Below are 14,891 nucleotides of genomic sequence, written 5' to 3'. Positions count from 1 at the left end.
AAACAGAAGTGATGTTCATGAACAAGCAAACAGAGTGATGTGGAGAAAGTATAATGTTTCTTCAGAGACAGATTTCAGATTTCTGAGATTTCAGGTTATTTTACATTGGAGTAATAATTTACATAAATGTGACTTTTAAAATTGTATAGTCCTATAACCAATAATATGTTCCAATTCAAGTTTTGTATAACATATTATGCTTAACTTGAAACCCCCTTTTTAAAATTATTGGAAGGCTTAGATTAGGCATATTATTAGTTCAATTAAGTAATCGAGTGCTCAATTGGAATAAGAAACAGAATGGGTAGGGGGTCCTCCAGGATCAGGGTTGAGAACCACTGGCCTAGCTAAATGACATGTTTTTATTTTGTTTTTATTGTTAATTTTACTGTTAATTTTACTGTTAATGCAAAGTTGTATTAAATAAAGTATGACTTGAATTCAGTTTATTTCTACAAAAGCCTACTATATACTGCATGTGGTGTACTAATAACATTGTTTAATTTAGGAACTTAAAGTCAGACTTATAACATTGATATGATTGATATAATAATGTTATACAGAAGTCAAAATCCTACGTCAGATTTTGGTCATATACTGGTTGTAGGTGAAAGTTATAAATGACATCAGATTCTGACGTTGTAACAACGACATTATTCTAACGTCAATCCAACTTTCATATACAACCATCATATGACCAAAATCTGACCGGATTCTGACGTCAATGCAACGTTATTCCAACTAACTGTGTCAGGTGGGAACATTCACACTACATCTACATCTCCGTCACTCAGCTGGGAGTCCGCATATTGTGCGCAGCTCAAAAGCACTCGGTCCGTACTTTTTTGTTAGATATTATGTATTTCATATTTTAGGGGCCCTTTACTATCCTGTACTAGAGATTTCGGAGAGAAGAATGAAACAGCGACAGCAAAGTCAGGGCAGCGGCTGCAACCAAAACAGTAGGCAATGGGGGGCCAGGGCAAGGAGGGAGACGAATAACACAACATCGGTATTGTGCTAGCTAATAGTGATGTTAATAGTTTATAGATTACAGGTTGCATGCCAGAGTTTAAACTTTTAAACTCTTATATTTGTAATATTTAAACATTTTCTAAATTAAACGAAATGTAACATCCCTATCAGCTAAGATAGTTTGTTGATTAATGTGCATGCCCTTTATGTCATTTCAAGCCCTATTTCTTCAACGTTTGTTGAATAGGAACTACCATATAGCGTATATATCATATTTCCATCATTATTTGTACACCTGAGTAAGTTATAACCACTTCTTCCGAGAAATGTGAATTTTTAATATTTCTTGTAGTATGCATCATTATAGTTATTGTGTATGGCCCTCTCCTGGTAAATCATTACTTTTGGATATGTATATTTAGGCGGATATTTGCATTTTTAAAATTACATTTAACAGGTTAATGTTGGGCGGTTGAGTATATGGGGCCGGTTGTGGTGGACCGGTCTGGGTCAAAGTCCATAGTCGTTTTTTAGTCCCAGTCCTTCCATGCAACAGCGGTTCTGATGGAAACATAAACGTATCATTATAACCTACGCACAATACGCTATTAATAACTGACTCTACAATTTAACTCCAAACTTACTTGAATACATTTATGTTCAGGTCATCACAATTAAAAATAACTAGACCTAACATAGCTATATTCAAATTAAAATACAAAACTAATATGTTTTGCTCTCATTAAAGTAGTAATATAATAATATTTTGTAAATATGACGAAGAGTCTTTTTGTATTGATATTCCGTGCCTTGCAAAAATTAACGGTTCAAACAGGTCCCCAGTGCGGCTCGAAGGGAGTGTCGTTAAAGTTACAGTTTCCATCAGCGAGGACAGTGTGAGACGAATGGAAATACGTCCGATATCGGTTTAAATAATGTCTTCCGTTTGTTCTACATATGCTTTTACGACTAAAACAAAATATGCTGAAGATTGGAGCGCCCTGTAATGACATCCAGTAAGGCTAAAGTAACGAAAGTGATCTTAACAATAATAGTGTGTGTGTGTGTGTGTGTGTGTGTGTGTGTGTGTGTGTGTGTGTGTGTGTGTGTGTGTGCATATTCCAAGTACAAATCAATGAAACCTACGCCTATGAATGAAATTCTTCCGACAGACTTGTTGTATGCAACGTGCAACATTGTTAAATATATTTTACACTAGGTCTCTAATGTGACGAGATTGTCCTTTAAATCTCGCTGTTAATCAGTACAAGGCGTATAATACTACAAGGTAAAGAGAGGCAAAGTGTGCGCGCTCTCTTTTCCCCTCTCTCAGCTTCTCAAATACAATTTCACACTATAATAATACGATATTAATACAAATACAAGCTTAACCGGCACGACTTAAACTGTCTAACATCAGTCCTGCATTTACAGACAGGTCCAGTGACTTCATCCGATCGTATAGAAAACAGTAAGAAGGTAAATGCAATATAGATAATATATGCGGTATGGGTCCTGGTCAATCTGAACTAAAAGCGCGTATGAAAGTCACTTAATGTGCATCTCTCTCTCTCTCTCTCTCTCTCTCTCTCTCTCTCTCTCTCTCTCTCTCTCTCTCTCAATTCAATTCAATTCAAGGGTGCTTTATTGGTATGACAAACAGTTCTGTAGTGTTGCCAAAGCAGTTAATATTACATACATACATTGAAAAATAATAAAAGGTAAGAAAAAGAAAAAAAAATTGAAACAATATAATTTATAAATAAAATCTTAATAGACATGTACATTTACTTTATTTATAGTTAACAAGTTTACAGCTGGTGCTCCTGTATGTTTTCATGGTGTGCCCCTCAGGCTGTGGCAGGCTAGATATTGGGCGGCCAGGGGTGCTGTGTGTCCTTCCACCAGGAGGATAGCTATTTTTTATTCATTTATCAATTCTGAATACGATTTTATAATATTTATGAATTTATTAAAGAAAGTGTCCCTTATTTTGGGCATATTTACTGCAGTGGAGGACGAAGGGCATATCTCTCTCTCTCTCTCTCTCTCTCTCTCTCTCTCTCTCTGTCACTCCGTCACTCCCCCTCCCCTCTGCGTGTAGCTGTGTCTCAGACTCGGTCTTCCTCACAAAGTCTCAGTGACTCGTGTCTACTGTGCGACCATGGCCAGCTCTGAGGTGGAGATCCTGGACGACTATCTGTTTAAGTACAAGGGCTATGTCTTCATCAGAGACGAGGTACAGCCGGAATACATCGACTCACTGGAAAATTTCGAAATAAGGGACAGTGACGTGTTCCTGGTCACCTATCCCAAATCAGGTATCCTACGGCAAGGGAAAAAAGACTCCCGTACATACATACTTACAAACATACATACATATACATATATATGTAATCAGATAACAACAACAACAATAATGATAATAATAATACATATGTTCTCCCTTTATTGAATATAGTACTGTAATACATCTGTTTAGACAGTGTCAAAATACAACTGTGTGCCATTCTTCCACTATATACTGGTGTTATGTGTATGCAAAATTAAAGTCCTAAATTGATTCAACATTTGGGAGTAAACTGAGGGCTGGAGACCCTGCTTACTGTACTGTAGCTCTGTTGTACTGTACTGGACTGTAGCTCTCCAGTACCAGGGCTGGAGATCCTGCTGTGCTGTACTGGACTGTAGCTCTGTTGTACTGTACTGGATTGTATCTCTGTTGTACTGTACTGGACTGTAGCTCTGCAGTACCAGGGCTGGAGACCCTGCTTACTGTACTGTAGCTCTGTTGTACTGTACTGGACTGTAGCTCTCCAGTACCAGGGCTGGAGATCCTGCTGTGCTGTACTGGACTGTAGCTCTGTTGTACTGTACTGGATTGTATCTCTGTTGTACTGTACTGGACTGTAGCTCTGCAGTACCAGGGCTGGAGACCCTGCTGTGCTGTACTGTACTGTGTCTCTCCAGGACCAAGGCTGGTGAGCTCCTCTGTGTTACAGCTCCAGTGCCCCTGTGGGTGGTACAGGGCCTCCCTCCAATTTACCTCTGCCCCACTGGATATGATAAACAGTAGCACAGGTGAAGGAGACTGTGCTGCATAAGCAATCATAAAACTAAATATATTGTGGGTGATTGCAGTTCAGTGAACTCTACACACACACACACACAGACGTGCACAGGATGGGAGTGGTGATAGCTGGGGGGGTTCAAGCCCCTGCCCTTATGATCAAGTGCCCTCTGCCAGCGATGCACTTTCTCACCCCCTCCGTGGATGAACCCCTGTCCTCTTAATGTCCTTTGCACGTTACTGCACACACACATTGACTGTTACCCTCTCATGTACACTCTCACACTCACACACACTCTCAAACTGTCACATAAACACTCAAACACTCTCATACACACACATTGACTTATACACACTCACAGGGAAGTTTTTCAGTGCACTCTGGGCAGGAGTATGGTGACAGGAGTGTGAGTGAGAATGAGTGTGTGTACATGAGTATGTTTGAGTGTGACAGACTGTGATCAATTGGAAAGATTACAAGATGCCTAGTAACTCAGTGTAAAAAACCACTGAAGAGTAAAGAGTCTATAATGCATTCGCAAGCAACATCGTGACAACATTACAATAATGTCAAGGCAGATCCCAGTGATGTTGTAACAGCCTCCAGAGGGAATGTTGTTAAAACGTTCCAAAACAATGTTATAAATCAATGTAAATAACAAGATTGAAGAAAAAAATATAAGACCAAATGAAAACACAACAAACACACAATTCAAGTAACATAAATAAAAATGAACCAGACAAAATATACCATAGCCTCTATACCTTGCCCACCAGGACACTTTGAGACATGAAACGGGGAGACATTCACATTTTAATCAGGCACAAATTAAACTGATGGCCCCAACCTCTTTCTCTCCTGCAGGCACAGTGTGGACCCAGAATATTGTGACAATGCTGTACGAGTCTGAGCTGCCCCCCGCGCCCCCCACTTCTGACACCACCTTCCAGCGTATGCCTTGGCTGGAATACATCCAGAAGGACCAGGACATAATCAACCGCCCCTCCCCCCGCCTCTTTGCCTCGCACCTAGGGCACTACCTGATGCCCCAGGGGGTCAAAGACAAGCAGATCAAAGTAGGTTATTTACAAAGAGGCATTCAGAGACAGAGGGGACAGACATTGGGGACAGCCCTAGAGTGAACAGGGGACAGATGGACAGAGGGACTGATGGACCAGTAAGGATGTGGGAATGTGAGGGGTCATTGTTTTGTGGATCAGGGGGGAAGTGTAGGTGGGATTGAATCTTGAACAGATTTCTAATATTTCCAGTAAATCAGAGAGGGGGTACCGTACAGCAGGGTCTCCAGCCCTGGTCCTGGAGAGATACTACAGTACAGTACAGAATAGCAGGGTCTCCAGCCAGGGGCAGATTATAGGTCCTCTGATACAGGAGCTGCTCCCTCTCTTGTAATAGGCTGCAGAGTTTAGAGAGTTCAGAGTCAGAGAGCCATCAAATTCAGCCACCTATAACATTTCAGGAGAGATTCCTCACGTATTTCTCTGTATTTGGAGAATAACAGGAACACCTCCCCCAGGACACGCCACTCGTTTCTGGCCATCCAGGATCTCTCTCTCTCTCTCTCTGTTTACATTGACACTGATAGCAGCTCACCTCTGGCATAGGGCAAACTCAGCTGGTGAACCCAGCTGAACTTGTGATTGAACTTTATTATTTTACTTTAGTATTACCTTGTTCATATAGCCAGGGGTTCTAGTTTAATTAATAAAATAAGGGGAAAAAACGAAGAGTTTAGGAGTTCAGTCAACTAATATGTTTTATTTGTCTAACAGTGTGTGACAGGCTGAGGCGTGTGCCTGCAAGGTACCGTGGCACACACGCTGTGCTGAAAGCATTGTATAATGGCATTTGAGAGAGAGAGAAAGAGAGAGAGCGCCATCGGAAAAGTTTAGAGTGAGCTTAGTGTTTTTCATTTACATAATTTTGTTTCCATATTGCGTATTTGTACTATTTATATGCCTATGAAATTTGTCATCAAGCCCGGGTGCCCACACACTCACGCACATACACACACTCATACATACACACACACATACACACACTCACACTCACGCACGTACACACACACGCACGCACTCATGCACATACACTCACTCATACATACCCACGTGCACACCAGAAATTAAATGCGAAACAATGCAATAGCTTTCCATGTAAATTTTCCGTTTGGAACAAATATATTTAATATAGGGTAGAAGTGCATGCTCCTTATATTTTTCTCCTATACCGAAATTGTGCCCCTGTGTTGTATATCATGGCATCATGTTGGTGAGTCAAAGAAAAAAATCACAGTAAAAAAGTGAATAAATAAAACCCTATCTCTCCTCAAGACAAACTATACTTTGAATACAGGGCCCTCCCTTAGACAAACATGCATGGTAAACAATCAAAATCATAAATCCGGTAGCCAAAGTCCAAATCCACCAACAACGGGTCGTTCACCTGTATTTCAGGCTGGTTAATTTCTCCCTTTCTCCCCTCTTCACTCCACAGACAGTCCTCTCTGCCTCTCAAGCCTGGGAAGCTTCCTGCTTATAGGAGCTAGCTCCCCTTGTGCTCCTCCACTTCCAAAACATAAGAGTAATACAAAGTGCCAAAATGTAGTACAGTTCAAAGCATAATGCAATTTACAAGTTCCAGTTTACATGCTTGTATAGGAAATATACAGGTTATACACCGATCAGCCATAACATTATGACAGGTGAAGTGAATAACACTGATAATCTCATTATCATGGCACCTGTCAGTGGGTGGGATATATCAGGCAGCAAGTGAACATTTTGTCCTCAAAGTTGATGTGTTAGAAGCAGGAAAAATGGGCATGCGTAAGGATCTGAGTGACTCTGACAAGGGCCAAATTGTGATGGCTAGACGACTGGGTCAGAGCATCTCCAAAACTGCAGCTCTTGTGGGGTGTTCCCGGTCTGCAGTGGTCAGTACCTATCAAAAGTGCTCCAAGGAAGGAAAAGCGGTGAACCGGCGACAGGGTCATGGGCAGCCAAGGCTCATTGATGCACGTGGGGAGTAAAGGCTGGCCCATGTGGTCCAATCCAACAGACGAGCTACTGTAGCTCAAATTGCTGAAAAAGTTAGTGCTGGTTCTGATAGAAAGGTGTCAGAACACACAGTGCATTGCAGTTTGTTGCGTATGGGGCTGCGTAGCCGCAGACCAGTCAGGGAGCCCATGCTGACCCCTGTCCACTGCCGAAAGTGACAAAAATGGGCACGTGTGCATCAGAACTGGACCACGGAGCAATGGAAGAAGGTGGCCTGGTCTGATGAATCACGAGTTCATGGTGTTGACTTGGCCTCCAAATTCCCCAGATCTCAATCCAATCGAGCATCTGTGGGATGTGCTGGACAAACATGTCCGATCCATGGAAGCCCCACCTCACAACTTACAGGACTTAAAGGATCTGGTGCTAACGTCTTAGTGCCAGATACCACATCACATCTTCAGAGGTCTAGTGGACTCCAGGCCTCGACTGGTCAGGGCTGTTTTGGCGGCAAAGGGGGGACCTACACAATATTAGGCAGGGGGTCATAATGTTATGGCTGATCGTTGTATATGCTAAGGTTACTTTCTACAATATATTTTCAGTGCATAAAATAAATCGATATAGATATAAACATACATGTTTTAAAGATACAGAAAGGGGACAAATGTGGCATAGGCAAAAATATCGCACATTTTCTATCCTATGTTAAAAAAATAAATATGTTACTTTCAAATGGCTTTGCATAATCTGTGGGTTTGCAGGTCAAGTTTGCAGTACAACCTCCACTGTTTATAAATGATGTAGTGTGAAATATGCTGAACATGGCTGGATACACTTTATATGCAGCATTGAACTCTGCACTCACAACTGGCCCCAACTTCACATTGTGGTTTATTGCTTTCTACTGCTGACTTACTGAGATCAGCTGCACAATTCCTCTTCTATGGCATTCCTTCATCCGCTCAGGTATCGCAGGTTTGTGCACTACATTTTATAAAGAGGCTCAGGGTAGCGGTTCACAGAGCACCACTGAACACTTTCCCCAGCCCTCAGAGTGAGCGGAACAAGACGGACAGCGGCTCTTACAGCAGCACTTCCTGTCACTGGTAAAGCTCAGCACAGCTCAGCCAGTCAGCAAGGGCTGCTGGGAAAACACTGTCTAGATGAGCATCAGTGGTTCACACTCCTGACTGTAGTTCTGTATCAGCTAGACCCTGATTTCAGAAAGGGTTATAGCCTGTGACAGTGGGTAAGGGTGGCTGCTTTGCAAATGAACTTTGTTAGTGGAACACTGGGAGAACTGAGATTATAGGTGGGAGACGAGCACGGTCAAGGTTCACAGGGATCAAAGAGGATTTGGGCCTCTTCGGTAAATAGCTGTAAAAAGATTATTGGCAATTTACCAAGCAATCCTGGTGTGTGTGTCTCTCTCTCTATTTATGTTTGTGTGTATGAGTGAGTTTAAGTATGTCTATGTGTGTTTGTCTTTGTCCGTGTTTATGTTTCTCTGTTGGTGTCTGTGTGTGTCTCTCTAGCTCTGTGCTTCTGTTTATCTATGCCTCTATCTGTGTCTCTTTGTATGTCTCTCTGTCTCTATCTGTGTCTCTTCTGTTTGTGTCTGTGTCTCTGTCTCTGTGTCTCTATCTGTGTCTCTGTCTATGTCTGTGTCCAAGTGCCTGTATATGTGTCTCTGTGTCTATAACATGCTATAACACTTCCCCCCATTTCACCTGTGTATGTGTGTGTGCCCTCCCTGTACAGGTCATTTATGTCTCCCGTAACCCCAAAGACGTCCTGGTGTCCTATTACCACTTCGCCAAAATCATGGCCAAACTGGAGACGCCCAAAGACTTTGATGACATGTTGGACAGGTTTGAGGAGGGAAGAGGTAAGTCTGACTCATGATACACTGGGGAAGGGATTCAGCCTGGACCCCTATACTATGCTATACTATACAATACTATACTATAGTCCACATAGCACTGCCTCCAGTCTGCCCTCCTATACTCCAGTTTGAATCTAGAATTTAGAAATTAAATTTAGGTTGGATACCTGGATTTAAATTCAAGTGAATCTGGAATTTAGGATTAGAAAGTAGAAGTTTTATGCATTTCTATCAACAGCCTGCAGTGCTGAGGTGTTATAGGCTATCCTTGCCAACATGTCCTCAATCAATGCTGTTTGTTCCTGTGCTCTGCAGTGATCTGTGGCTCCTGGTTCGATCACGTGTGCGGCTGGTACAATCACAGAGATGACTTCAACATCCTTTTCCTGACCTATGAGGAAATGATCAAGGTGGGTGGGGAAAATCTTGTCAATCACAGATGACTCACAGCTTCAGTACAGACAGGAGTGCGTCTGTGTTTGGAACATTTGTGTGTCTCCATGTGTCTCAGTCTGTGTGTGTCTTTGTATGTCATTGTGTGTCTCTGTCTGTGTCTGTGTGTCAAAGTTTCTGAGTCATTGTGTGTCTCAGTGTGCCTGTGTGTGCCTCAGTATATGTGTCTTTGTGTGTAGGACCTGCGTGCGGCAGTGGTGAAGATCAGTCAGTTCCTGGGCAAGACGCTGGACGCAGCGACCATTGACCATGTGGTGGAAAAGGCCACATTTGGCAACATGAAGTCTGACCCGCGGGCCAACTATGACTTCCTGCCTGAGGACGTGATGGACAAGAGGCAGGGGGCCTTCCTGCGCAAAGGTCAGACAAGACAGCAACAACCTTGACCCCTATACTGTTGGCTCCAGTCTGGGCCCCTATGCTATACTATACTATACTATAGTCCACACGCTGGCTCCAGTCTGAACCCTTTTCCTCTTGGAACCACATGTTCCATTTTCCTTTGCCAATCCCATCTCTGCAGACATACATAGTCACCTTTTTTACATTTTAAACCTTCCTGCAATTGTTTACCTGATGCAGGCACTGTGGGCGACTGGAAGAACACCTTCACCGTGGCTCAGAGTGAGAGGTTCGACCAAATCTTTAGGGAGAAGATGAAGGGCCTGCCAGTGCAGTATAGCTGGGACATCAGCGAGATCAAGCAGGCCTGATCCCACCAGGAGTGCAGCACTATAATATATGTATAATATGCCAATACACTGACTTTCCCCCACACACTACTGCACCACACCACATCAGAATCTGATCGACACCAATATCCAATCAATTCCATTATATGACCAATATTGGAGATAGAGGAGAGGGGAAGAAGGAGGAGGAGTTTTATTGTATTTTCTGTGCAATCCTGCTGTGGCATCTGTGCTCCTGTTGGTCATGCCAATAAAGTAACCTTTGATTCTGAGTTTGAATTTAAGAGGAGAGGAGAGAGGGGAGAGAGGGCGGAGGGGAATGAGAGAGAGAACTAATAACCCTGGATCACAGCCCTAGCTACCAGACTGTTCAGATCTGTCAAACATCATCATAAAGCACTGCTGATTTGCTGGCCCAGTCCTCCTGTGTGTCTCTGTCTGTCTGTCTGTCTGTCTGTCTGTCGGTTTGCCTGTCTGGGTTCAAGATATGCTGGATCTGATTTCCATAACTGTGAATTGTGGCTGTGCTGTACGGTGCTGTAAATCTCTAGAACCATGTGTTAATATATCAGGAAGTCAGGCAATACTGACTACAGTACTATAGATGCACTGCACTATAGTAAACTGCACTGCACTACACTACTGTTTTAGTTTTTTACAATAACTTTGGCACTAATTTCAGAACCTTGATGTCATTTTTCAAAACTCTATACACAAAAGTCACAACCGATGATCAAAATGCACATTTTTCAAAACTCTAACACTTTTTCCAATTGCTTGGATACAATACACATAAACCTATGATTTGTTCATTAAAAACACTAAAATCACTAAAATCACCTGTTCAAAATGACACAACTTAACATCAAAGTATTACCATTTAAAAATGCAATTTACACATTACATCTGAGATTCATCTATTCATTTCATTATAATGATCTAACTATCAATTGATACTGTTGCATTACTCTTAATGCATGGTTTTATGGAAACTGACGAACAATATTCCATGTTCAGGTCATGAAATTTTCAGGATAACGAGATCCATTGACACCAATTACCGTGGAACATGAACCAATTGGACTACATTGTCTGTGGATGTAATATTTAATCAACATTCTTTATCAGACACTGTTTCTTTGGTCCCATGTACCACTTTTCCAGACCATGTTTTTAGATTTGACATTACTGTGTGTATGCAGGCCCTTGTAATTGATTATCCAATGCTGCCAACTCGTTACTGATGATTGATTTCACATAGTGGTACGAGTATATAGTGAAATGAGTGATATCCACCTAGAACAACATAGCGATAACATGGAGCTGGCAGGTGATCCAGGTCACAAACAGTGGGAGGAGGAAGACGAGGAAGACGTGGTGGTCAACAGCAAAGAGTGTCCAATGAAATTCGAGCAATAGTTGTAGACCATGTCGTAAATCATGGCATGACAATGACTGAGGCAGCTACAATGATTCAACTACATCTCAGAAGATCAATCATGGCCGGTAAGTCTTCAGCATGCACTAAACATTAAGCTACTTTCAATTATCAAATGACTGTAGCGTTATGTTGGGTGTATTTGGATAAGAGCATTTGGGCTCTGAGCTGAAGCACTGATCTAAAGAAAACCTCTCCCCCCCCCCAAAGTTATCAGATTCCATTAGCTCATCAGCTTGGAACTGGTTTGCATCAAAGTGACAGTTTTGGGGAGGATGGCACCAAGAAGAGGCCAAATAGTTTGGAATTCTGCTATGAGATGTCTGGAGAAAGGGGCCTGTAGGTGATAAAAACTCTTTGAAGTGAATGAGAGCCGAAATCCCGACATAGAGCTACGAACCCAGGCCAACCGGCATTTCCAAAAGATGGCATGGATTGACATAAGTCATAAATCAAGCCCCCCTCCAATAGGACACTGGGGGCTGAAACCGAAATCCAATCTCAAGAACTCAGGGACCAATCACCTATTGATCTGACAGACTATAAGGAACAGCGGACAGTCTTTCTTTCTCTCTCTCTCTCTCTCTCACCTGAACCAGAAACTCGCTGCCACAGCTCAACCTGTAGCTCTGTTGCCAGAACCGGAACCAGAAACCAACCAAGTCTTTGCCGGCAACAGAAGAGTTAAACTGGGAGAAGGAGATTGAGCCGTACGGAGAATTCTTTTAAAGGACTTTATTAAATAAAGAACTTTACAGACTGCGCTGCCCGCCTGTGCCCACCTGATCAGTGGAGTTTTACAGCTGGACAATTGACTAAGTCGACTGTATACGAAAGTGTCAGTCATTTAAATAGCTATTTGAGTCTTAAGAAACTTGACCCTTGGAACAAACAGGGCCCTGCTTTCCTCAAAGACTTTGTCTTCAAATAAGTACGGTGAGAGACCCTGCTTGCCAAGAAGATTTTGTGCACAACTTTGGAGCCTTCAAACCAGTGGAAAATCTGTTTGGAAAAGACTCTACTTTCGCGAAACCCCAATTTCCAGGTGCATCGACTGAGTGGAAGTTCTTGGACAAAGCCGAACCGGACTGCCTTTGTTCCAAACCACACGAACCTCGTGCCGTGTGCTGTTATCTGAGACTGAAGACAGAGAGGCCTCTCTGCGACGAAGTTCAGATAAGTTTAACAGTTTGGAGTTCATGATTCATGACATTTGAGAAATCAATTAGAAATGTTAATCTGTGATTCATAACTCTAGAATGTGTAATATCATTTCGTTTTCTTCAATATAAATGTGTGTTGCATTAAACTGTTTTGTTGATAATTTTAGAAATAAAATCTGTCAACGCCGAGAAATATCTTCTCATTCCTGTTTAACTGTTTAGTCTGAAATTGACACAAGTTAATAGACATTAGATTATTGGTGGCCCTGCCTATCCTTAATCATTGAATAATAATCAGTTAAGGGAAATTGTGGTAACAAGTAATGATAGGATCTTTCTCGGCACCTAAACGTAAATGAGACTGATATATATATAACGAGAAGTTACCTGACATAAATACTAACCTGCGTAGTTATTTAATGTCTGACTAATGATACTAATGAGAGACTCACCTTTGTCTTACTAACCGGTATTGTAGTCAATGTGTTTATAACCTTTTTTGTTTAATGATTTGTGTTATCATATGCGATCCCATGGTCTTTGATTTGGTCACGGAAGTGATTTGTCTTTGATTTGTTGATCTAGAGTTGAATTTTAATTAGTTTTTCCCTTTTGTATAATTAGTGTAGTGCTACATTTAGTCTTTGTTTTGAATAAATTTGACAATTTATATCTTTGGAATTGATGTCTGCGTCCAATTATTACAGAAATTGAGTTCTACAAGATTCCAGGATTCGTGATAAGGTGATACTATAAATTCACTTCTTAAATTGAAATTTATAAGTGTACCTTACGCTACATGACTATGTGACTAAATGTGTTCTTACTGTAATTTTCCCTGCAGAATAGAGACTACACCAAATAGGGGAGGCAGAGGCAAAATTCTGACTGACCAATGAGCTGTGGTCAATTTGTTTCAGGCCAGAAATGATTTTCACCTTCAGGCAGCACATCTTGAACAATGACGACATGTTCATGAACGTGGAAGCCATGAGTTTGCCGACTGCTGCACGCATGCTGAAAAGGCACCAGGTGTCTCTAAAACAGCTATACCTTGTGCCTTTTGAAAGAAATGCAGACAGAGTGAAGCAACTGAGGACTGAGTATGTTCAGTTTCAAGATGCCTGTTGTGAAAAATTCCACAAAAATTCTACATCATTGTAATCAGTAATTCTCTTTCCAAAATGTCTTTTTAGAGGGTGTTGGAGCTGGATGCTGACGATCTTAAATTCATCTTTCTGGATGAGGCAGGCTTCAACCTGGCCAAGACAAGGAGGAGAGGTCGGAATTTAATTGACCAGCGGGCAACCATTCAAGTACCTGGACAATGTGGGGCCAACATCACCATGTGTGTGGCTATGTCGGACGATGGTGTGGTGGTACGCAGACCTCGTATTGGATCATATAATGCAGCTCTCCTTGTAACCTTCCCTGATGAGCTAAATCAGGTCTGTAGAGCTAATGTCGTGACCTATGTCAGAGGTTCCCAAACTGGGGTCCGCGAGGGGGTGGTAGGGTGTCCGCGGCAAAATCCCCCCCTCAAAAAAAAATAAATAATGTTTTTTATTAAAAATGCAGTCTGGCACTATGTTGTGATTTTATTGTAGTTCATCAATACATTCCAGAGTTTGTTCAATGATTCCACTATGTCTGTTTTATTCTCTTTACTAGTCCTTTTACAGTGATGTATTTACATGTAGTACCATAATGAAACGTATCACATTTTGTACTACAATATTTAATGATTGTACGAACAACTACAAAGTGAAACTATCGGTATCTTGTGTGTGGGTGATCTAAATTAATGTTCCTATGGTATTTCATGATAAATTAGTGATTTGATCCAATGATTCTGCAAGTGCAAACTTTCTTTAAAGATATGAATGCACAATACAATGTTTTGAACATTGGACAGCCGGTGTTGATGGCCGTTTTGAGTTTTGTGTCTAGAGTTTTGAAAAATGACATCAAGGTTCTAAAATTAGTGCCAAAGTGATTGTAAAAAAACTGTAACATTACATGCTCATTCACATGTAAGTCAGTGGGTGTAGTGAGTTGTATGTGCACAAGGGGGTGACACATCATTACTTTTCAAATAAGGACAGGGCTGACACAGCTGCACTGAGAGAGATGGGGTTAGAGCAGCTAAAGGGAGATATTCATTCTCTGCCTCTCTTCCTCTCTCTCTCTCTGG

General features: G+C 41.7%; 1 protein-coding gene across 1 annotated transcript; it reads left to right on the top strand.

Annotated features, from left to right (window-relative positions):
- The first annotated feature begins 3,065 nt into the window (after positions 1-3,065).
- Positions 3,066-14,274, top strand: LOC136751500 (amine sulfotransferase). The gene is made up of 8 exons (XM_066707163.1): positions 3,066-3,296; positions 4,911-5,122; positions 8,828-8,954; positions 9,267-9,361; positions 9,584-9,764; positions 9,987-13,441; positions 13,542-13,800; positions 13,894-14,274. Exons 1-6 carry the CDS (start codon positions 3,140-3,142, stop codon positions 10,115-10,117), a joined length of 903 nt encoding a protein of 300 aa, XP_066563260.1. The 5' UTR covers positions 3,066-3,139; the 3' UTR covers positions 10,118-13,441; positions 13,542-13,800; positions 13,894-14,274.
- The last annotated feature ends 617 nt before the right edge of the window (positions 14,275-14,891 follow it).

The sequence above is a fragment of the Amia ocellicauda genome, chromosome 6 (assembly GCF_036373705.1).
Source record: "Amia ocellicauda isolate fAmiCal2 chromosome 6, fAmiCal2.hap1, whole genome shotgun sequence".
In the NCBI taxonomy this organism is placed as follows: domain Eukaryota; kingdom Metazoa; phylum Chordata; class Actinopteri; order Amiiformes; family Amiidae; genus Amia; species Amia ocellicauda.
The sequence above is the reverse complement of the archived record's forward strand: the minus strand, read 5'-3'. Positions and strand labels throughout refer to the sequence as shown.

Bases quoted from the DNA above. Each gene is read 5' to 3' on its own strand.
- LOC136751500 (XM_066707163.1), top strand. From the start codon at position 3,140: ATGGCCAGCTCTGAGGTGGAGATCCTGGACGACTATCTGTTTAAGTAC. The intron at 3,297-4,910 runs GTATCCTACGGC...TCTCTCCTGCAG, and splicing joins GGTCACCTATCCCAAATCAG to GCACAGTGTGGACCCAGAAT. The intron at 8,955-9,266 runs GTAAGTCTGACT...TGTGCTCTGCAG, and splicing joins CAGGTTTGAGGAGGGAAGAG to TGATCTGTGGCTCCTGGTTC.